Here is a 22,631-nt window from a genome sequence, read left to right as displayed (position 1 = left end):
GGACTGGTTTAGAGCACTACCGTAAGCTGCCACCTATTATATTTGCTGCTACTTATGTTGTACCAAGGTTATAACACAGCTAACACGAGGGATGGAATTTGCAAAAAAAGGAAGCGGGCTTCCTTCCTGTTACTAGCTGCATACAAACATCAATCATGTGAGAGCGTGTCCTAGCAAATTGCATTGGGGAATATAAATTAACACCTATGATTAATAATGTACACCATTTGAGATGTTTTTGTTGTTTAGTGAAAAGCTACCCCATCCATTGATCTTCTGGTTGTGGCCTGCAACAGCAATGCTTACATTATATTGGGATCTCCACTAAGTTTGGATCAGATACTTGATTATTGCTCTTACCATGCTCTAGATCTTTTATGAACCTTCAGTTCCTTAGTAAGATTTCGTTTGCTTCCAGATTGAGTCTGAAACATCCCAGCTCATAACTGGACCAGGAACAGGTGACCTAGTAATGTAACCTTCCTCTGTCACAGGTTCTCAACTTTGTTCATGATAAAGATTGTCAACTTGATCCTGAACTTACTGATACATGTGTACTTGTCAAGGTACCTTGAAGAGTCGAGTGACAGTCTTATGGGTCCCCTGTTGTAGTACATTTAGTGTTCTTGCTCTTCATGTTAGGAAAAAGACGTGTGGAAACATTCTTATAATGCCAATATTTCCTTTAAGTTTACCTTTAAGAAAATGCCTAATTTCCATCAAGGAATATAGGGTTCAGGGGTGGTCAACTCCTATGTAATATGGTCAGATGGAGAAAGTCACTAGAATTTATCACAGAATTTACTTTTTCACTTACATTTTACCGTGAAGCAAAAAGTAGCCCTTTGTAGTAATCTTTAGCCAAATTCAAATACACTGGGAGCAAATGTGTCTATGAAGAGCAAAGTTCTGAAGCTAAAAGACCCATGCAGGAGAAGATATCTTCAGGGCAAAAATGTTGAAGGGGTGTTGCTGGATACTTTAGGAGCTTGCCTTTGGGTGACCTGTCTTTACAGGTGTTTGAGGGCATACAATGGCCCAGCAGACAATTCTGCAGGGGACTCTGACCCTTGTCCAAAACCAAGGGTTGCACTCACAGGACCTGTCAGAAAAATGTTTTATGGGCAGATTGCATTCTCAAATTCCTCTTCTGAACATATGCAATTTCCACTGGAAGTTAAAAATACTGCACAGCTGTGCATGTATGGTACAACAGTATTACCTGCATTATTTTGCAGAACTCTTGAGGACTAGGGGGCATATTATCAAGGGGGGCGATAGGCACTTTTTGCCACTTTAGCGGCCGTTTTCGGCTGCTAAGCGGCGAAAATTCTATCGCCCTATTATCAAGCTGTCGCTAACAGCAGTTAGCGACAGCTTGAAGGCGATAGCGAGCGGTTTGGGACCCACTTTGCATGTCAGCGATATTTATCGCAAATGACATGCAAAGTGGGCGTACCCAACCTGTTAGCGACTGAAAGCAGTCGATAACGTCGCTATCGCCTATTCCCACGGCTGGCGTGGCGATGGAAATATTCCCGCTATCGCCAAAAACTAACGCCTGCTCTGACCAGTTTTTAACCATGTTATCCAATGGGAGGTGGATAACATGGCTAGGAGCATTTTGTCGCTAATGCGAGAATATCGCTATATTCTCAGCGATATTCTCGCATTACGCCGCTATTGCTGGATATTTTAGCGCTATGGAGAAAAACGTTGCTAATAGCATGTTTCCCCCGCTAAAATATCTGGCGATAGGCAGCGATAAAAAAAAGTCGCTAAGCGCATTTAGCGATACATTTCGCTAGTCATTGGTAATATGCCCCTAGATCTGTTGAGCTCAGTCTAATTGGGCATAGCTTCTGATTAATCACCAGAACCCATACAACAGATCTGTACAACAGATCTAGTTCCAATTGCAACTTTTTTTTAGCTATATTACCTTTGTGAGAATATTTGGCTTGGACTTCAACAACTCTGGTTATAATCCCATGTTTGTTCTTTTCATAGATGAAATCATCAGTATGCCATTATTGATGTTAATTCTGTTACCATGCGTGAGGTCAGAAAAATGGCATCAGGGCCATTTTAGTCATGTAGTTCACCACAACAGGCATATTTCAGTATTAGTTGGGTAGTGATTTGTTAACATGTTTTCCCTTTAATGGAATCATTGTAACCCTTTAAGTGCTGCCAACGGTCGTCACGGGCACTACCTCCCCAGTGCTGCGTGCGACCGTTGGACGTCCATTCAGCACTGGATAATGGACAGCGCAGCACTGGGGAGGTATATTTACGAAGCTCCTAAGGTGTTAAGGAAATGTATTATGTCTTTCCCATGTGTCTTAAATGTGTAAGCACTACTGGCACTATTTGACCAAGCACAGGACACATGGGGATAATTTATGAAAAGTTTGCGCAACCGGAGTATCACATGCAAACCTCTCAACCTTATCTATGAAGCCATTCAAAGCCACATTATGTGGATTTGAATGGCTTCATAGATATGGAGTAGGACAAAGCAGTGCAAGTTGCTGAATTGCCTTACTTTGCATCAGGGAGGTGTTCCATGGGCGTTGCAGTGGGTTTTTCCACACAACAACCATCGGTTTTGATGCTGCCCCAGATTTACTTAATACGGTAAAGCTGAAAAAGAGCCAAAACCTTACGCCTCTCAGAGCAGGTGTAACAAGGAGAAATATTTTTATTTCTCCTCATTTGTTCCACTTTCCATGTGTGCTGCCTTCTGCAGCATACATATAAAGAAGGAAACGCTTCTCTGATTTGTTTTTGTGCAGGAAGGTGCCCCTTCCTGCTCAAAAATATTCCTGCATGCAACCCAGACACTTTTGCGCCATGGTGCAAGGGTGCCTGCATTGGCGCTAGGCAGTCCATTGTGCACCAGTGCTGGGGCAAAGGACAATAATGCACCATATTGCATAAATACAGTGCATTCGTTCTCTTTCTCATTGGCATATGGATAGCGCTGCAAGAAGACTTGTGGCTCTGCCATACGCCAATTCTCCCTAAATTAGCCCCGTGGTGTAGCTTGTGAATTCACTGTGCATGTAGTGCACCAACCCAAAGCCCCCTGCTCATTGTCTTTGGCCACAAGACATTGGCCATGCACTTGCAATGTCATTTTGGTGTAATCCAAAAAGAACAATTGATGTTGGTGTAATCCAGTGGGGCATTACTTTTTCATATGTCATGGAGACATTGAGTGTAGACTGAAGCCCTGAGCCATGAATTTTACAATGCCCTCATCCTAACCTAGTTGCAACACCATCAGCCATATCTGTTGCCCACATTGCCCAGAGCCAGAGTTTACCCACCATGGCCTATGGGCTCTAGGCAAAGGTTATGGAATTTGCTCAAGTGCTGCACCAAGTCCTGCTAGCAACGGTGTCTATTGGGAAAAAGAGCAGCCTTTTGGCAAAGGATATGCCATCATGCTGTGTGCTACACCTATTCCTTCTGACCTTGTCGTCCTGGCCCCAGTAAACCAATCTTTTGAATGGAGATATTCAATTAAATTTGTTTTGTGAAAATAGTGCCTAATATCACAAATCAACACTTGTAGTCATCTGGTCACACTATACCAGGGAAAAGTCACAAGTTCAGACAGACAGTGATGGAGCACAGCTCGGATACAGGGACCAGGTTAGTCCTCCTGAAGAATTACCTTTAAAGTCCAATGTAAAGCAGTACGTCTCCTTGAAAGGGGCTGCAAGGAGCAGGCTGAGCATCACAGATGGTCTTTGCAATAGCGTGAAGAGCAGTCTAGTTGTCATGGATGGTCGTTGCTGTAGCTTTGCACTGGGGGTCGTTGCGGGCTGTTGTTGCTGTATCCCCAAGTAAAGGTCTCACGTTGCCGGTCATTGCTGGTGGTCACTGTTGACGGGAACCTGATCTTCTTGTAGGTGGTTGTTGCATACTGCAGAATCTTGATGTGAATTGGCCCGTTCACTGGTGCAACAAGCCCAAACTTCAGGAATTTCACCTTTTCTTGTTGGAGAGAAAACTCTGATGCCAGCCAAGCGTCTACAACCGAGCGAGACACCTCTTTGGGATCAGGGACTTACACCAGCAGATGCCAGCAGGGTTCCAGCAGGTCATCTGGGCAGTAGCAGCAAGTACTCAGGACCTCATTGTGTCCTTGTAGCTCACATAGGAGGTCAAGCAACTTATTCCTTGGAGTCACTCTTGTTACCTAGGTATAAATGCAAGCTGGTCCAGTCTTCCTTCTCAGGCAGCCAGGCAGTCCTTAAAGTAGCAGGGCAGTCCTTCTTCTATAACTTCCACAGGTCCAGGAGTGTTCTGATGAGCTGCTCTGGAGGTCTACTATTTATACATCATGCCAATCTTTTTGTAGGAGGACTCCCGGTCCTACCCCCTCATCTGGTTCTTGAAAGTTATTTAACTTCCCCTTTCAAAGCTCCAAAATGTCTGGGGCTGACAATAGGCAGGGCAGGAATGATGTCAAGATCCTTTGTGAGTGCAGGAGGCAAAGTCCTTTGAAGAGTGCGGCTGGGCTCAGTCCCTCCCAGTCATCCTGCCAGGAAGGCCCATCCTATCCACACCTAAGCCCCCATTGTGTTACTTTCTGGAAGCAATACACAAACCCCTATAGCAGAGCCATTTACAGTCATGTGACCAGGACACTGGCAAAAGGCGAAAATGGTTGGGAAAACAAAATGCCAACTTTCTAAAAGTTGTGTTTTCAGAATTCTAACTTAAAATCTGTCTTTACCATAAAAGATAATTTTAAATTACAATTCATTTGAGTGCAAACAGTATATCTCCATCTGCTAACACTACAATGTTAGCACTTATTAAATCTAAAAAGGAAACCCAGTGGTAATCAATGGAAGAAATAGGCCTTGCAACATTGAAAAACGACTTTAGGAGTTTTTCACTGCCAGCATATCTAAACTTTAAACCCACATGTCCTGCTTTTTAAACACTCTATACTCTGCCCTCTTGGTGGTTATGGCCTACCTTAGGGGTGATTTATATGTTTTATAAAAGACTTAGGCTCAGCAAAAGCTTTATTTTGCCAGGTCAAATGGCAGTAAAACTGCACTACATACTGCAGTGGCAGGCCTGAGACAGTTTTTAAAAAGCTACCTTTGTTGCTGGTACAATTAGTGCTGCAGTCTCATTAGTAGAATTAGTGTACAAGCAATGGGTACAAGTGGTACAATTTACTAGGGACTTACAAGTAAATTAAATATGCAAATTAGATGTAGGCTGATTTTACAATGTTTGAAGGAGGGAGCTCAAGCACTTTAGCACTGGTTAGGCTTGCACAGAGTCCTAAATCCGATAAAAACAAATTCAGCATAACAGAAGAAGTGAAGACAAACAGTTTAGGGGAATACCCTATCAAGAATGACAGGTCTAATAGATCTGATAACAGGACATTGTCCTGTTCACTGAATAGACAGCTAACAGTTAACAATTTAGTGTTGGGTTGTGGTAGGGTTACAGTGTTGACCTTTCACTCAAAGATTACATGGAACTAAATGAATGGCACAGTAGCCAATGAAAACATAAGTCAAAATACAGCAACTTTCTAGGGAAAATAGCACTTCCATCCCTCTGACGACCATTTCAGCCACTCCTGAGGAGGGCAAGGGAGGTGGGGAGCAAACCCTTCCAACCATGGCCCGGAAAATGTTTTAAAACTAGTTAGTTCAGGGAATGAGTTGGCTGGCTGACATAAAAGCCACCAGAGAAAATATGTTATGTCTGTCCGATTCAATCAGGTCCATCAAGGTGAATTATTTGGACAAGATCAGGGCTGGCTAGTAAAAACTGCTGCTGAGAATACAACGTGACAAATCTCAGTACCCTTGCTTGGTTTGCTGAAAACCCTTTTCAGTTTTGTTTCTTTAAAATGAGCTTGGTTGTTTTTTTCCCCCAATGCCTATTTTTTCTACATCGCCCGATTTACGCTGCAGTAACCGAACATCACTAATCAGTCTGTGTAAAAATAAAAAAACGGTATCTTTGAGCAAGGTGAGCATACCCCAGCCACAGGAGGGAACAGATCATATAATTGTAAACATTAACAGCACTAACTGCACCACTTTTGGTGAAACGCTCTGCAAAATTTCAAGTAAGCATTCAAATTGAACTTCATTTACCAGGATGCAATGGGGCGAACTGTGCTGGGAGGTGAAGCAGTGTGCTCCCGTCCCCCTTCTGTAATTGTAAACATTGTTTGCAAGCATTATTGCCATGCCAAGTGAAACAAATTAATCATTCGATATAACAAAACACAGATCAGGCAAGCTGCGTATTAAACCCATAACAAAATAATCTATGGGTTCTAGAGATATTTACAAACTAATTGAACTTGTGTCTCATAGTTTACTAGGTCTCCAGACCCCTAATTGGCATTATTAGCATGTCTCACGAACTCTCTAGACATTTTGTGTTAATCACAGACTTGTTATTAAAACTAAGAGCCTGATGTTTGGCATATGAAAAACTCCATTACAAATGTGAGGGATATCCCGCCCGCACTAGCGCAAGGAAACTTGAGGGTCCCCACTGCAAGGTACGTGGAGGGGTCCCCTCCGGGCTCTATATGGAGCTCTCCAGGCACAGTACTGTGATGAGGGAGGCCCCTGGAACATGCCTTCCCCGCACTGCAGGTGGTGCTGGTGTTACAACACTGCCCGTCCCCCTTATTACAAGTGCTATACTTCCTATGGGACTTGTAATAAGATGGACAAGGATATCCGACAGATTTGTGGCAGAGTAACACCCCGCAAACTATAAATCTGGCCTTAACCCGTTAAGTGCTGCCGTTGGCCGTTGAACGTTCGGAGCACTACCTGGCTGGTGCTGCGCACGTTCAACGGCCGACGCAGCCCCGCCCGTTCTTTAAAAGGGCCGCACTGCCGTGAAAAAACGGCCGCGGTTAATAGGTTAAGGTAAGACAGTGGGCCTGTTCATTATAATATGGAGTCTGTATGTTAATCACTAGCCACAGACTTCTCAATGTATATGTACTATGCATTGAATTAATTAATGCTCAGACTTCTTCACTGACTACTGCGTTTTGTGGTTTATCAATACCTGTAATAAATACAGCCTATATATTGTAAACTGTTTTGTACATGCCGGGCATATTCCATATGATGATAACCTTTCAGTATGTCCTCTGAATACACATTCCATTATACTCTTCTCTTTCACATTAAAAACTGCCAGTATTTTAGGACAAATGGGTCTGTCGTGCACCAGAATACACATGTGATGAATGGGACTTGGGTCACACATACACAATAAAATCTATCATATCATGTCTGCACCTATTTTCACAGCACTGATTTACCTGGCATACCAATATTTTATTTGCCACCCTGTATAGATATTTCTCATATTAAGTGGACTGGTAGTGATAATAAAATAGAAAAAACGAGTTCATGTAGCAACCTTTGACAGTCTTCCTCATTTATTTTTGTGCAGCAGCCTTAAGTCAATGGCTGCTTGTTGAACAGGAAGATTATGAGTCTGAAATACAAGCAGAAGCGAATGTTTCCTGAAGGGATGATACTGGGAATAGCTGTTGAGGTTTTGTTGGTATGTTGTGCTAAAAAAAAAAAAAAACTGAAATAGAAATTCTAAAAACGGTTTTGCTTTTAATACTATGCAAATGTAGCCGTGCAAAACAGTACAAATCACCCACCGGAAGATCTGTGAAGCACAGAAGTTGTCTGGTTGTTTTACATCACTTGTCTGAACTGTTTGCTTCTCTTCTTCACAGGTCGACTGATCTGCCTGGAACTCCCAGCAAGGCATAATTTCACGCAATGCTGAGCAGACATCTCTCTTCTGCAGGGAAGTGAGTCAAGGAACCAGAGAGGCCTGGAGATCAGAGATGGATTACTCAGAAGAAGGTTCCTTTTGTTCTGAAACTAGAATGAGTTAATGGCAACGACCCAGTTGTAAAGGGAACAGCGCACAGAGGAGCCCTGCGACTCTCAAAGAAAAGGGCAATCCCTTGCACCCTCTTTTCTTTTTTCTGTCGCCAACACATTTTTTCACAGACTTCACTCCTGCGCCACATTTCTGTGGGGGGCTGAACTTTTCCCATGTTGATGTAAACAATGTCGAGGCCAAAGGGACTGTCATGGCTGCCTCTCGTCTCTCCCCCGCTTTGCGTCATGGTGAACTGCTATGCCCTCATCTGGATAGCAGTCCTAACAATGAGGTTCCGGCCTCTTGATGGTCAAGCACAGCACCCCATTGTCGCGACAAACTTTGGCAAAATCAGGGGCACGCGGACGCCTTTGCCCAACGAGATGCTGGGGCCAGTAGAGCAGTACCTGGGAGTTCCCTATGCTGCCCCTCCAACGGGAGAGAGGCGATTCCAGCCTCCAGAGCCGCCCTCCTCCTGGACCGGGGTCAGGAACGCCACTCAGTTCGCCGCTGTTTGCCCACAGTACCTAGACGACAGGTCCTTGTTGAACGACATGCTGCCTGTATGGTTTACGGCCAATCTGGACACGGTCATTTCCTATGTTCAAGACCAAAGTGAGGATTGTCTTTACATGAACATCTACGTACCCACAGAGGATGGTATGTATTCCCCCACAGTTGTGGCTGCCAACAGCGCCAACAGAGTAAAATGCACTATTAGATTACATTTTATAAATTCGAAATTGTCATTCAAACTTCTTTTCTGTTCCTCAAATGGATAGACAAAACAGTAGTCGATAGGTTTTAGATCATCCTCAGTAATGGCTGTAAATTAAATATCAGGCTGTGGTTTTTAGCTTAATGTCACTGTGCATGACTGTTATTCTAAAACACCCATTGATTTCATTATCCCTTGGGACAGAAAAATAGAAGTGTCAATGTGTTGCATTGAGTCTATTTGTGTTAATGTGGACTCCTTTTACAATGTTAGCCAGACCTGCTGCTCGATTGTGTCCCTAATCTGAAAATTACTGCTCCAGCAACCTAATTAATTGCGCCTGCTGACATTTCAATGGCAGTTAAATTCCTTGGTGTTTAATTGGTGCAATGTGTTTGGTAAACTTTGAAAAGATTAATTATATGTTGAATTGCTAAATACCACACACCCACACAATTAGAACAGAAGAGGAAAATATCACTCGAGCGGCCACTAGAGGGTTGTAAAATAAATTGCTGGTCATTACAACAAAAAAATACAAACAAAAAAAGAATTGCTGCAATTTAGCTCCAATTTCTTTGATGTCTGATTTTTTTTTAAGTCTTGGAAATAAAAGGTAGTCCATCTAATAATGCCTTTTTTTCTAATCGGTGAAAATGGAATAACATGGAACAGTCACCCTAGGATGGTCGGAGTTCCAAATGATATTACAAAGATTTTTATTTTTTTTAACATCTTGGATTTTATCCAGTACATTAATTTCACATTACCTTTTGAGACATTGCGCCATATTTACTAGAGAAGTAGCGGAGCTTGGTATTGGCCTCCTTGGCTTAACTCCGCGCTCCGCACACTTCTGAAACGCAGGGCTGCACCATATTTACAACAATATGGTGAAACCCTGCGTTCCCCTAGGCTGGCGCTAAATTTAGCAGCTGTGCGGCAACGCAGGCATCCTTGCACCATAGTGCAAGGGTACCCGCATTGCGGGAAGATTGTTTAAGTGCAGGAAGGTCTCCCTTCCTGCACATAAACAATCTTTAAATGATGTTTTGAAACTTCCATGTGTGTTGCTCAATGCAGCACACATAGAAGTTGCAATATGTCATCTTTTTAAAATTATTTATGTATAGGAAGGGTCACCTTCCTGCACATAAACAATTACTGTCAATTTGCTGTTACTATGTGTGGTGCACAATGCAGCACACACCGGAACAGCAAAAATAAGGAGAAACAAAGCATTTCTCCTTGTTTCGCCTGTTTAAGACCAGGTTTTCCCTGGTCTTAATTTTGGCCCTGCCCCATATTTAAGCTGCCCTTGTAAATATGGGGCAGTGTCAAAATCAATGGGTGTTTTAGTGGAACACCCACCACAACACCCATTGCCCTCCCCTTTCATGCTAAGTATAGCATGAAGGGGTGCCTGATTTACAAGGCAGCATTAAGCCACGTTATGTGGCTTAACGCAGCCTTGTAAACAAGGAGAAGCCCTTATCGCCACCACAACGTCACTAAAAGTGACATTGTGGTAGCGATAGGGGCTTCTAAATATACCTCAGAGTCCTATCCTAATTGTGCAAGGTTGTGCACGCACATGCACGCACATCCCTGCCAGTGTGCAAGCGTACATGAATGTGTATGCCCATATGTTCAAGAATGAAATATGACGATTCTCTCCTCGAGAATTGAGCCAAACGGCCCTTTGCCCTTACAAAAGCGAAGCAAAAATTATTAATATTAATTTGGACAATAACACGTTCACAATTATGTGTTCCCATGTGTTCACATTTAAGTTGGGCATTAATGAACTTCAAAGCTAGTGCACATGAAGGACAAAAGCAACAAGAGGTTTGAATGGTGGCATGAAGGGGTTACAGACCACCCACCAATGTGTTTATGAATCAACAAAACAAGCAATTCCAATAATTTTACAAGTGCAAATTATTTCACATTGACAGGAGTTATGAATAGCTTGTGTTGCTTATGTCTGATTTTTATCCGTTTTTTCCGCCCAGGGTCACCTTCAAAGAGTACAGATGTGTTACTAAAAAGGCGGCTGCCCAACCCACCCAGACGCGTGATTAACACGAAGCCAAACTCCGTTTTAAATCACTTTTTAACAACTATGTCACGAACAAGCTCCTGTAGGCAAATTACCTTAGTATGAGTTCCATGAAATCTGCGAGATTCAATTTATAGCACGTCACTGTTATCTGGATAATGAATGTGTCGTTATGGAGACAGACCATGAAATTATTTGGTTTTCAATAATTTGATTTATCAATTTGCTGTCCCAAGTCAATAGGGAACATTACTAAAGGCAAGCTTTTTGTCAGAATCCCCCCTCCCCCTCTGTTAGCAACTATAACTGGCTGACTGTGGTTATTTGTTGTATGTTTATTAAATAAAACACAGGCATTCACTAGTTTTTCTCAATTTCTCTTTTGAGTTTATTCTTCCATAAATCGAAGGAAGAAGGTACGCAAGATTACAAAACTGGTTTCACTCTTAGATGTCAGTGTGTGATTTTATCCCAAAGTCTGGAACAATCCTGGTCAGAGGAGATAGATGGCAGATACGCAGCTATATTCTGCTCATATTAGGTATTTACCTAAAGAGTAAGGAAGAAAACAGATTAGATCTTCTGTGAAAACAAAAGCCACACCATTAAATCTAAGGAACAATTATCTGGACAAAGAGTTTAGCATGTTTCTTTTGAAAAAGGTCACACAACAGAGATTCTTAAAAAACGTTTGACATTTATTTAACTAATTTGGCCATAATAGTTATTTTAATCTCAACAATATTTGTGACAAATATTCCTATTTCTTCAACCAATAGCCATACTTATTTGGTACTTAATAAAAAAATGTAGCAAGATTAATGTCACAAGCTACAATCAAAATCTAAGAAAGTACAAATCAAGCTTTTTCCAATTGCTATTTTTTCTGCAGGTAATTTATTTTTTTCAGTTGAAATACCAAATAACCTTTCTTATGCCAAAATATTGCATAAAAGTGGTGTACAGCAGGCGAAAAGCCAGAAAAGTCGATCGCAAGCAGAAAGATGCAGGTAAAGGAGGAATTAAAGGCAAAACAAATGTTATGACAAGCCAATAAAAAAAAATAGGGCATCAAAGTAGAGCAATGTAATGTACATATTATCCGTCAGAAATATACACATTTAAATTATTGCAGCGTGTGGATACTAAACTCTGAAATCTACGGGGATTTTCAGTAAAGGCAAAAAGGGCCATTCTTAGTCCTAACTCATTACCCATTGAAGGGCTTTAGTATCTTCGAGGAGTGATAGTCACTTCTATGCTGTATCGCCCAAAGAAATACAAACATTTATTGTGCTATTTTACTATAGATAATTTGTGATCTTGCCTCAGACTCCTGGCAGACATATATATTATAAAACATATTTTGGAAGTTTGATGTTTTATACTTTAAAGCACTTCATTCCATTGTGCTTTTGTATCAGAATACCCAACATGTCACTGTAAAATACATCTGTGCTCCTGTTTTGATTTGATTTTGATCTTGCTCTTAAGACACTGTTAAAGTATGATAATTATAGGTATTGATTTTGTTCGCTAGGTTGCCCCCATTTTCTTTCTTTTTCTTTCCCCTTTTTCCCCCCTCCCTTATGACAAAATACCCTTAAAAAGCTCTGTTTCTTGGTATAGTTTATTTACCCCTTTGGGGTTTGAGTTTATTTTGTTTTTATCTTAATTGTTGTTCTATTTTCTTTAGTATCATTTACTTCTGTAATGATGTTTTACGTTGCTTATTTCTAATTAATAAAGCTTTCTAAACTTAAAAAAAGACACTGTTAAGACACTGTTAAACAAATGCACACCTCGTAGTGATGAGAGTGTCGTAATATTACCATCAACAACAACAGAGGCCTAGCTTAGGGCCTGAGGTATTGGCAAATTGCCCTCGCTGTATAACCATTCAATTTAGTATATTCTAGATGGAGGGAATATCTCATGAGGAGACACCTCTAGATCTGCCACTGGTTACACCAAAGTCTGGTGCTGGCTTTACCACACACAGTGAGAAATTATCATTGCAATTTAGACAGACTGGTTTGTCATCACATTTAGAGGAGTTGACTTGGTGTGAGACATTCATAGGCATTGTTGCAGAACGTCATGAAAAGTAGGTACAGTGTTTCTAACATGCCTGCATCTTTGAGCATGTTAGTAAATGGGCTCTGCCAATATAGCCCTACATTGGTGGCTCACACTTAGCAACCATATATTTTTTAACATGTTTCAAAAATTTGTAGGTAGTGTGATAAACTGCATTATATATTGTCAAGCATTAGTAAAATTATTCTTAACCAGAGTTTTTATATTTCCCGGGAGTGCATGTTGACCATATTTATGTATCATTTCATTAATATAGCCTTTTTAATCTGCACTAGTTTTGTCTACGTGTTATCCATAGCAACACATGCTAAGGTTTGGTGGAATCCATTCTTACTAGAAATATTGGGACATGTATCCAATAATATAAAGTAATATAACTCCAAGATCCATGGAGTGCCCTATGACGTTAGCCCTGTAGTTATGAAAACGCACAGAATGAGGCAAAAGGACTTGCCAGTTCCAGAAAATTGACAACCCTATTCAACCCGACCCTTTGTGATTAACTTAGACTTGGATGCTATTAACTAGGATAATAAACCGATAATGATTTCCAACAAAATAGACACACAGTGGTCTTACATGCATGTAGGGACTCAATAAACATGTTTGACATTTGAACCATAACCACCTGGCCAACATCAGTAAGACAACTGTCTACCCCGCCACAGCACCACAGGCAAAAAGGTTCTGAAGGATGCTACATCTGCCCAATTAGTGATGGACTCAGAGAGTGCACAAAGCCACCACAAGGAATCATTCTGTGCTTAGCAAAGACTCTTAAAGAAATGCCAACAAGCGTTCTTAAAAGAAAATGTGTCTATGATTAAACAGGTTTCAAATTAGTGATCTATGTGTAGAACGGTCCTTCTCGAAGTTTCTTAATTTGTAAGCGTGTAGACATATTCATGTGAAGATGAATCCTAGTATTTTTATATAAACAAACACATCCTTGCAACTGACCCACACACACAGATCCATACCTAGATACTCACACACACACATACACACATCTAACATACAAAAGTATTTGCTTTCAGCATGGAAATTGAAAGTCTGGGGCAGCCGTGGCCGGTAGTGGGAGTACCGCCCGGGCGGTGACGTGGGGAGGGGGAGGGGCAGCGTGGGGGGTAGTAATGTATGGATTCCGGACCTTAATAGGTAAGTAAACATAAAAATAAATAAAACAAATTTCGTTGCTCGCACTGCGTCGCATTTGGAGATGCAGTACGCGCAACAAAATTTGTTTTATTTATTTTTATGTTTACTTACCTGTTAAGGTCCGGAATCCATACATTACTACCCCCCACCCTGCCCCACCCCCTCCCCACGTCACCGCCCGGCCGGTACTCCCACTACCGGCCGCGGCTGGTCTGGGGTTAAACATATATGAATGCTAGTGCTGAAATAGCACCTGCACTTACTAGGGGGCTAACAAAAGTAACATAATGTGATGAATGAAATTCCCACTTATGTAATAAATGACAGCCGTTTGTGAGGTATGGCAGGTCTCTCATGGTCCTGTTCTCCCCGTCCCCCATTTCTTCTGCACTGATGATAGTTATGCCTCTGCCACTAGGAGCCAGACCAGCCTTGCCAATCAATGGGATCAATTTACATTAAAAAGATAGAGCCAATCTTCTGACCAGGAAGATATATTTGCCCTCGCCTTCCCACTTGCTACATGCACATATGTATTCATTCAAAATGCTTTGCTTTTGTATCAAGGCGAATAATTTCCACTTGATAGTAACACTTAATAGAGGGTCCTTTATTATTCAGATATGTTATTGCCACTCACCTTTGCCCTTGTATGACCCGATTTCAATGCGTTTGTAGCAATTGCCACAAGAAAGTAGCTCTTCAGCTTTCTATCAAGTACATAATTAGAGTGAGGTTACAAAAAAGAAACAGCACAAAATCTGTATTCTACACTCAAAGGAATAAGATACATAGTGAAGTTTACCTACAGAACACATTTTCATAAAGAATTACATGGTACAATATTTAGATCTACGTGCCTAACCCCTTTACCAGGTCACTCATAATGAGGGTTTGGGAGTTTGTTTGTCCATCGTGTTTCAACTGACATAACTCGGTCTTGCTGAAATATATTTGTAATAGAAACGTTCATGATCACAAAAGTGTTCTATTGCCATTGTGATAACTTTGCTGAAACTAACCTTCATATTAAAATCCTCCATCCACTTTCTCCCTCGTAATATCTCTGTATTGGCCAAATAATGACACTAGCCTTCTTTCTGCATTCTACCACCATCCCCATAAATAATCAATTAAAAACATCTAGTGCCAATTGTGTGTTTTATTTTTATTTTTATAGAACAAATATTTTAAAGATATTATTTTCTGTAGATGTTAAGTCCATTTACTATGGCCCCTGCAGAAATTCTGTTACATACCTATGGTTTCTAAATGGAAGATAACTTTTTCACCTCAGGCTTAAGAGTAACGTTATATGAAAGCCACAACTATATAAACTAATCATTAAATAAACCAGTGCTTAATTTGTAAAATAATAAGTGCCAGGGCCCTGACCAGGAGGCCATTGCAGCTTGTGCCACCCATTGCCCCTGTCATCGCTGCCAAAAACAGCTACTAACCATCTCTCTCACCTGCAGGGATGAGAGTTCAGATTATTTCAGATTCCCAAAGCTAAAGGAATGATTGGGGGGGCAGGTGTTAGTAATTTTTAACGTATATTGTATTCATAACAACCGTTGTTCTGCTCATCTCCAAATTCGATAAGCATCCACCATGTGGCAGAGTGTCCTAAGTATGGCGTTGATAATTAAGTGCCAGTGCTGAGCACTGTAAACCACCGGCTCAAATTAAGCACTGAAATTAACATATTTTATCACTTTGACCTAAGTGTCCGAGTGCAGCTGATTGTGTTTATCGTGGAAGACTTTGCATACACAGGTCCCCTGTTTTTTCGATGATGTGTTTACAGGCAGAGAAGATAATTGGTGGCAGTGTCATGGGGATGTCTTCAAGTGCTGTCAGTCAGAGGACTTTTAGTAACTTCTCATTGGAACCTGGGACTAGGGGAAACGTGGGGCATGTTTCGGTCGAAAATGGATGTCTGAGAGGTGTGAAGCAGTGCTGAAAGTGTTAAAAATTGTTGGAATGTGACCCCTAAGGCCATGGTGTAAAGTGGGGTAGGGGAGAGTGGTGGGGTGCGGAGGTGGGCGGGGGTAGGTGTCAGACAACAAAGCAGCTTACAGTTTAAGCATCTGTCAGCTCGATAGGTGCAAAAGAGAATCAATTACCTTTAAATAGATTACCAAGAAGCAAGTGTACATTAAATGGTATGCCTCACCTGCAAAATAAAAGTTGACTCAAGATGTCTATTGGTTCTACTTCTTGAGGAAAGTCAAGGTGAAGTCAAAGATAAAGTGAGTATTTACGTGTTAGAATATGAAAAGAAATAGCCGGATCAGATGGGTTTATGTCAGTGCCCTCGTCTGATTTCACATTTCATCTAAGTATGTACAGGGACATCTAGGAATTTGGGGCCCAAACGAATTTTGGGGGTCCCTTTTGGGAACAGCTTTCAATTTATGGTCCATTCTTTCACGCACTCTTTGGCCAGATCATTTATAGTGAACAGGCACAGTGGTCTGAAAATTAGATGAGTTTCCATCTAATATTCAGGGACCACGTGTGTTTTCACTATTGTAATACAGCAGCAGCTCACTAATATTGCGGCAAACAATCTCTGTGATACCCTCCCATTTCTCATATATGAGGTCCTATTTTGATCTAAAATAATTTTTTATGGATAGTACATGAATCAAAAACAAACAAAATAAATCTGCAAAATGTCTGTAATAGACACACATCACTCACATTGAACATAAATTAAGAGAACACGGTATTTAAAACAATACGTTTAAGAATTATTTAAGGTCATCAGGTCAAGACTGTCTGCAGAACAGGTGGTTCTATCAGCCCCCCCCCCCCCCATGAAAGGCTGGGGCCCTGGGTCAGAGCCCACTTGGACCATGCCTTAAAACGTCTCTGAATGGTACTGCACAGGTATGGTTGTATGCATTAGAATACGTGCCTGCACATAGATTATTCAATCCAAGTCTGCATTTATGCATAACTATATGCATGCAAACATGTTTGAATATTGTATGCCCTCACATGCGTTATTTAATTGTGCCTGTCTGAATGCGTGTTGGTATGTTTATATACGTTTTTGTATATTTGTACGCCGCATACTTAAATGCAACACAGCAATGTCTCAGATACCCACGACCTATGCTACATTTCTGTAGACAAAATTAATGTACTCTGCCATATGGCAATGCAGTTGGAGGGACACATATTATTACATAAACAACAAATATGGACCACAAATCATTTTAATGCGTGTTGCAAAGTGAAGGTTACATTTTTTCCAGAACAGATTTTCCTGCTTCTTTAACGAACAGGATGTTGCCAGGCACCCGGTGAATAAAATATGAAATAACAACTCACCGCATTTGCATATGCCCCCATTCCCGCCCCCAAGTGTCTTCCAAAATTCGTTATTATAATGTGGAGAATGCTATTCATCAAAGAGACCTCGAGGCTGTTTCTGCTAATGAAACCCTCTGTTTCGGCAGAAAGAGGGTGTTTAAAATATATTCCATTGTATTCTTCAAGAGCTACCAGTAAAGGCATACTTAACTACACTTAGGCGACATCAGTTACGAATTATTATACGTCTTCCCGTAGTGCTCAAGTTAGGCCCAGGACCTTGACAGAGCTCTCTTTGATATTAAAAGGGCCCTAACGAAAAAAAAAAGAGCTGGAAATGCCGGGAAAAACAAGGGTCGCAACATGCAGCTGGTCACCGTTCAGCCATCGTCTTTTCTGAAATAAGGGTCTGTAAACGCTTTAACAAGGGGGAATGTTTGAGGCATACTGCTACAAAGAAATATCTTAGAACCTAACAGTGTTTGGCACTGTTCAGAAACGAGTGATTCATTCCTTTGAGAGAGAACAGAGCCCACTTTCCGAGCTGAGAGGAAACCGGCCATCACGTCGACCGGAACTCGTTCTATTCGGGCACGCACGTGGTCACGTACAACCCCTTGGTAATGGAGTGGGTGCGCCAGCAATAGAAAAGCGAGGGTTGATCTCTCAGCAAGGTCACTGGAAAGGGCAAAAGGCCATTCATTTCTTTAACTGTCCGAAAAAAACCATTAACTCCCAGGAAGCAAATGTGGCATTCCCAGGGTAGGAGCTATTCAATGAACAAAGAATAATAGATTGCTAATATAGAACCTAAAAATAACCATGGGGAATGAGGTTGTAGTCTGAGAGCCCGGAACAGAATGGAAAAATATCTGAAATGAGTGAAGAATGCATTTCCAGAAAGGTTTCTTTGTGCAGAGCTAACACAGTGGAGGCGGGAGAATGTTGGAGAAAGATTATTGTATTGGATTATTATTTAAGTGTCCAGTCACTTAACCCAGTGTAAGATACCGGCAAGAAGTGTCAGAAACACAGGTTCAAATGCTGACACAATCGCATTGGGTGTGCAGTAAGGGGGCAATTCTTGTTCCAACTGCACATGTAGGTGGTTTTAAAGGAGGACATCATTCTTATTTCTTATTCAGATTATAGTTTATGGTAACTGCATTTTTATATCTCTGGCACGTAGCATCCCAGAGTCGAACTGGAAACTCAAACCAGCCCTGGCTATTTTGTCGGGCCAATCCCCCAGTATGAAGCACAGTGCTTTTGTTACTGGGGGCTGATATTGCAGCATGGCAGTAACACTGGCCCAAGTAACAAAACCGGCCCCCACCAAGGGAAAACTATGCCCCCAGCCTTCCATCCTCCCGGGGAAATGCCAGATGCCTGCTATGGTCAGTCCGGCCGGGTACCATCACGTACAACTGCTGGTCGGCTAGGATTGTTAAGCATGTTACATAACAAAATGTTGATTTTAACATGTTCCTCTACCAGTCCTGCATGCCCGCCTCCGCCCTGCTCAGCTCCCAACACATTTTGACTCAAGTGTTGTAGGTCGCTTGCGGTTCATGTGCTCACTTTTGTCCCTTATACCCCTTTAATAAGTCGCTACTGATAGAGGGTAGTGGACAAATGACAAACCCTAGTTTGAGTCTTATTGTCAGGAATAAGTCTCTGGACCTTGGGGTACTTTCGGCATGGGAGTTTCCTAAATTCGGGCACCTAAAGCTGTAACAGTGACTGCTATTTATCATCAGAGGCCCTAAGGTTATTGTCTACGGAGAAAGTCAGTCTCTCTATAGGAAGAATGTCTCAGATTTGTCGGAGCCAGGCTGAGACTGAAGGTATTGTGTTCTTGCCCCAGAGTCTGAAACAAAGAAAGAGAAGGACCCCTTAGAGTCCAAGGGGTTAGGGTCACACAGACAAGCAAACACACATAATTCCCCTGGGTCCAAACTCAAAGACTCCTTTGGGTTGTAAACTGTGCAAAAGCTGCTTTCAGAATAAACAAATACACAGCTATATATGATTTATTAAATATAAACACAAAAAGAGAATTATACATTTAGAAAAATATACAGAAAATATAACATCACAGCAAACAAATACACTCAAAAACAACCAATAAAATATATAAAACTTAATTTCATCTAAGTGTCATCCTCTATTCCACATCATCAGCTATTGAATTCACATATATTTCTAGTGCTTTCTGGATTCCAAAGTGGCCAGATGTATGCCTCTCATGATCACAAGAAGAGTACCTCTTGCCACTTTGCCCCAGAGTTCAAAGACTGCTTGAGCAGCTGCTAGCAATGCCATTATTAGCTGTTTGCTCTTGGTTCATTTCGGTGACCTACCAGATGGAAATGGTCTGCCTAGCCGACCTACCCCAGCTCCCGAGCACTAGATATAAGTCACTAATCACTTTGTCCTAGAATCTCATCAACTTAGGGCATTTCCGCAGCAGGTGGAGAAGAGTAGGCATAGCCAGGGCTTGGCTACCAGGCGTTTTGGTGTGCTGCCAAGCTGAGGGCTAAATTCACTGCGTTGGGGGCTGATTTTGTTGATAGGGACCTGCGTTGGCTTTGGAATAAACATAGCAAAACGAATGGTTTCAAAGCATACTCTAAAACCATCAAAAAAATCCGCCCCCAGCTTGGCAGCACACCAAAACACCCGGTAGCCTGTCCGGCCCTGCCCCTCGCTCCACAGCATCTCCATGATAGAGTACTCTTAGCGCTATTCTATTTCTCTACTCACTCCAGAGTAATGTACCGATGATCCAGTATTTTGTATTGTTTTTTTCGTGTACGGCATTTAGGGCAAATGTGCGTGCCTTCTCAAACAGTTTACCACAGTCCTTGAAAAAGATGACCTCTGCTAATTCTTTCTCCCATCTTTTTTGGCCATGGTGTTTTAGTCTGTTGGGGGTGTCAATGAGGAGTTTGTATAGTGTGGATATTAGTGCCTTTGAGTGAGGGCCATCCCTAGACCATCACTCAGCTGGTATGAGAGCCTGCCTTCATTGTCTGGTGTATAAGCCAATATTGCATTTGTGTGTATTCAAAACTCTCTGTTTCTGGCTGGACACATTTCTGCCAGAAGGACTCAAAAGGGATAATCTGGGTGTTTTTAAACAGGAAGCCCTTTATCAAGCATCCCTTCCCCCTCCACAACCTACAGTTTACCAGGTTGATAGCTGGAGGGAATTCAGTCTCGAAGAAAATAGGGATACATTGGGAAAGGAAAGTTTGAAGCCATTAGTATGTGTTATTTTGTCCTAGACAACAAAAGTGACCCTGGTGACTGGGGGAAAGTATAGCACCACCCAGATTCTCTGCGTTCTCTTCAACCACAGGGTTAGAGGGAGTGGTGTTCACAATACAGGTTGTTTCGAGGTCTTCCTCTTACCGCACTCAACCAGGAAGCACAGTTGGGTGGCTTGGAAATAGGTCACAAAACGGTATATTTATTAAGATTTTGCATAGTGTTTGCATCACAAATTGACGGAACATCTTTTTTTTCCAATTTACATTCCTGAGCAAAACTTTTTTTGCACAGGAAAGTAGCACTCTATCAAAGGCCTCTTCTGCATCTAACAACAAGAGTAAGACATGTTTCTTAGATCAATGTGTGCTCTATGCAATGTGGAGGAGTTTTTTGTTACTTTCCCCTCATTGTCTGCCTGGGATGAAGCCCAACTGGTTGGTTCAATTAATTTCTGTAGGTGGGTTTCCAATCTGGCAAATAATATCCCTGTCAGGAGCTTCATGTCCAGGTTGAGAAGTAAAAGGGGTCTAAAGAACGGGCACAGGGAAGGATCCTTTCCTGACTTGAGTATAACTATTATTATAACTAGCATATCTTAGTATAATTTATACAAGAATGCAGTGCACTCCTCTGGTCATGTGGCTTTACCTTTTTTTTTTAATTTTGAGATAACTACTATGACCTATTCAGTCTTTATAGGATTGCTGGAGCGAGAATCCGTTTTTATTTAAGAGATGACAGTTTACCATTATCTGGGCTAATTCCTGCTCTTTTTACCTTTATGGGATTGTATGGATCATTGTGGTTGTTTTACAGAAGAGCAGGAGCTCTTCATCACACAAACTATAATTCCAATCACTATTCTAATTTCAGTCAATAAAGACAGTGACAGGGTTTTGTTAATTAAATCTTCTAGTAGATCATCTTTATGAACATCACAAGTTAGTTTCTATTAATTTCAATGATATACAAATCAAAGATTAGTCAAAAAGATCATAATAAAATGCATTAAGCATGGTCCATAACGGAAAGATTCCCTATTCAAAGAGTCGGGGAAAAGGTGTCAGTCGGAACCCCTAAAGATCTCTATGTAATGTAATGTAAAATGTTATTGTTTAGTTCATTAAAACCATAACAATTTCCCTCACTGTTTATAGCAACTATGTTAAAAAGAATGAAGCACATTTTAAAATTATTCAACAGTCAAATACACCAAGAAGTATATCACAAATTTAAAATCAACTGTTAACCATATGTACACTCTTTAATTCGGTGAAGTAATGCCTGTTCTCTACTTTTTACTACATCAACTGCAAAAAAGAACCGACAGTTAACAGATGGCACAAGTTAGTCATTTCGGTACCAGCAGTAAACCAATATGAATAAGAGTAATAGTCCCTACGTCCAGGTGGTCCAGACCACTTGCTCCCTCCTTGTAATGTCTCCCTCAGAATAGATAATCCACAGAGTCAGTTATTACTAACATTACGCCTTCTGTGAGCGGACCCTCTTATTACTGTATTGACTTTGTTGCCTATTCATGTACGCGCAGGAACTTCACCAATTTATATTTCAACTGAGGGTCAGATGGATCAAGCCCTTTAATTATAGCCGCCTGACATGATTGTATTCCTCTGTCCAAAAAGCTTTTCTTAGTAAGGTCACTCATGCTGGCTGAAGTGTCTTACAAATGCATATTAAGTGGATAAGATCTTCTGTAGAAATTCCATATAGACAACACATTTTTATTTCCATATTTTTCCACTTCGGGGCGTCTGCCAGTGAAGGATATTTACCAAAATGCAAAGCTATTAGCTGTTTTTTTAGGTGGACGAGAAATGTTAGATCTCAGTAAGCTGCTGGTTTGAGAACCTTGTAGTTGTTGAGGACAGTCCAGGAGTGGAATCTCTGGTGCAATACATAAAGAGTTCTAGTTCAAGAGGGTGAGAGAAAAGCATAAAGCTTCAGAATTAAAGTCACCTCAAAAGTTCGAAAATAATCAATCAATCAAAATAACTTTATTTCGGCCGAGGCCATAAAAATTCCAATAAA

At 41.3% G+C, this 22,631-nt stretch overlaps 1 protein-coding gene across 1 annotated transcript in view; it reads left to right on the top strand.

Moving 5' to 3' along the window:
- NLGN4X (neuroligin 4 X-linked) overlaps positions 1–22,631 on the top strand; it is a 719,294-nt gene that overhangs the window by 302,476 nt on the left and 394,187 nt on the right. The window contains exon 4 of the mRNA XM_078657971.1: positions 7,784–8,598. Coding sequence (XP_078514097.1) covers positions 8,127–8,598 — 472 coding nt within the window. The 5' untranslated portion in view covers positions 7,784–8,126. The remainder of the gene's footprint in view (positions 1–7,783; positions 8,599–22,631) is intronic.

This window comes from Lissotriton helveticus, chromosome 8 (assembly GCF_964261635.1).
Source record: "Lissotriton helveticus chromosome 8, aLisHel1.1, whole genome shotgun sequence".
NCBI lineage: Eukaryota > Metazoa > Chordata > Amphibia > Caudata > Salamandridae > Lissotriton > Lissotriton helveticus.
Note: the sequence above shows the minus strand (reverse complement) of the source record. Positions and strands in the feature narration are given on the sequence as shown.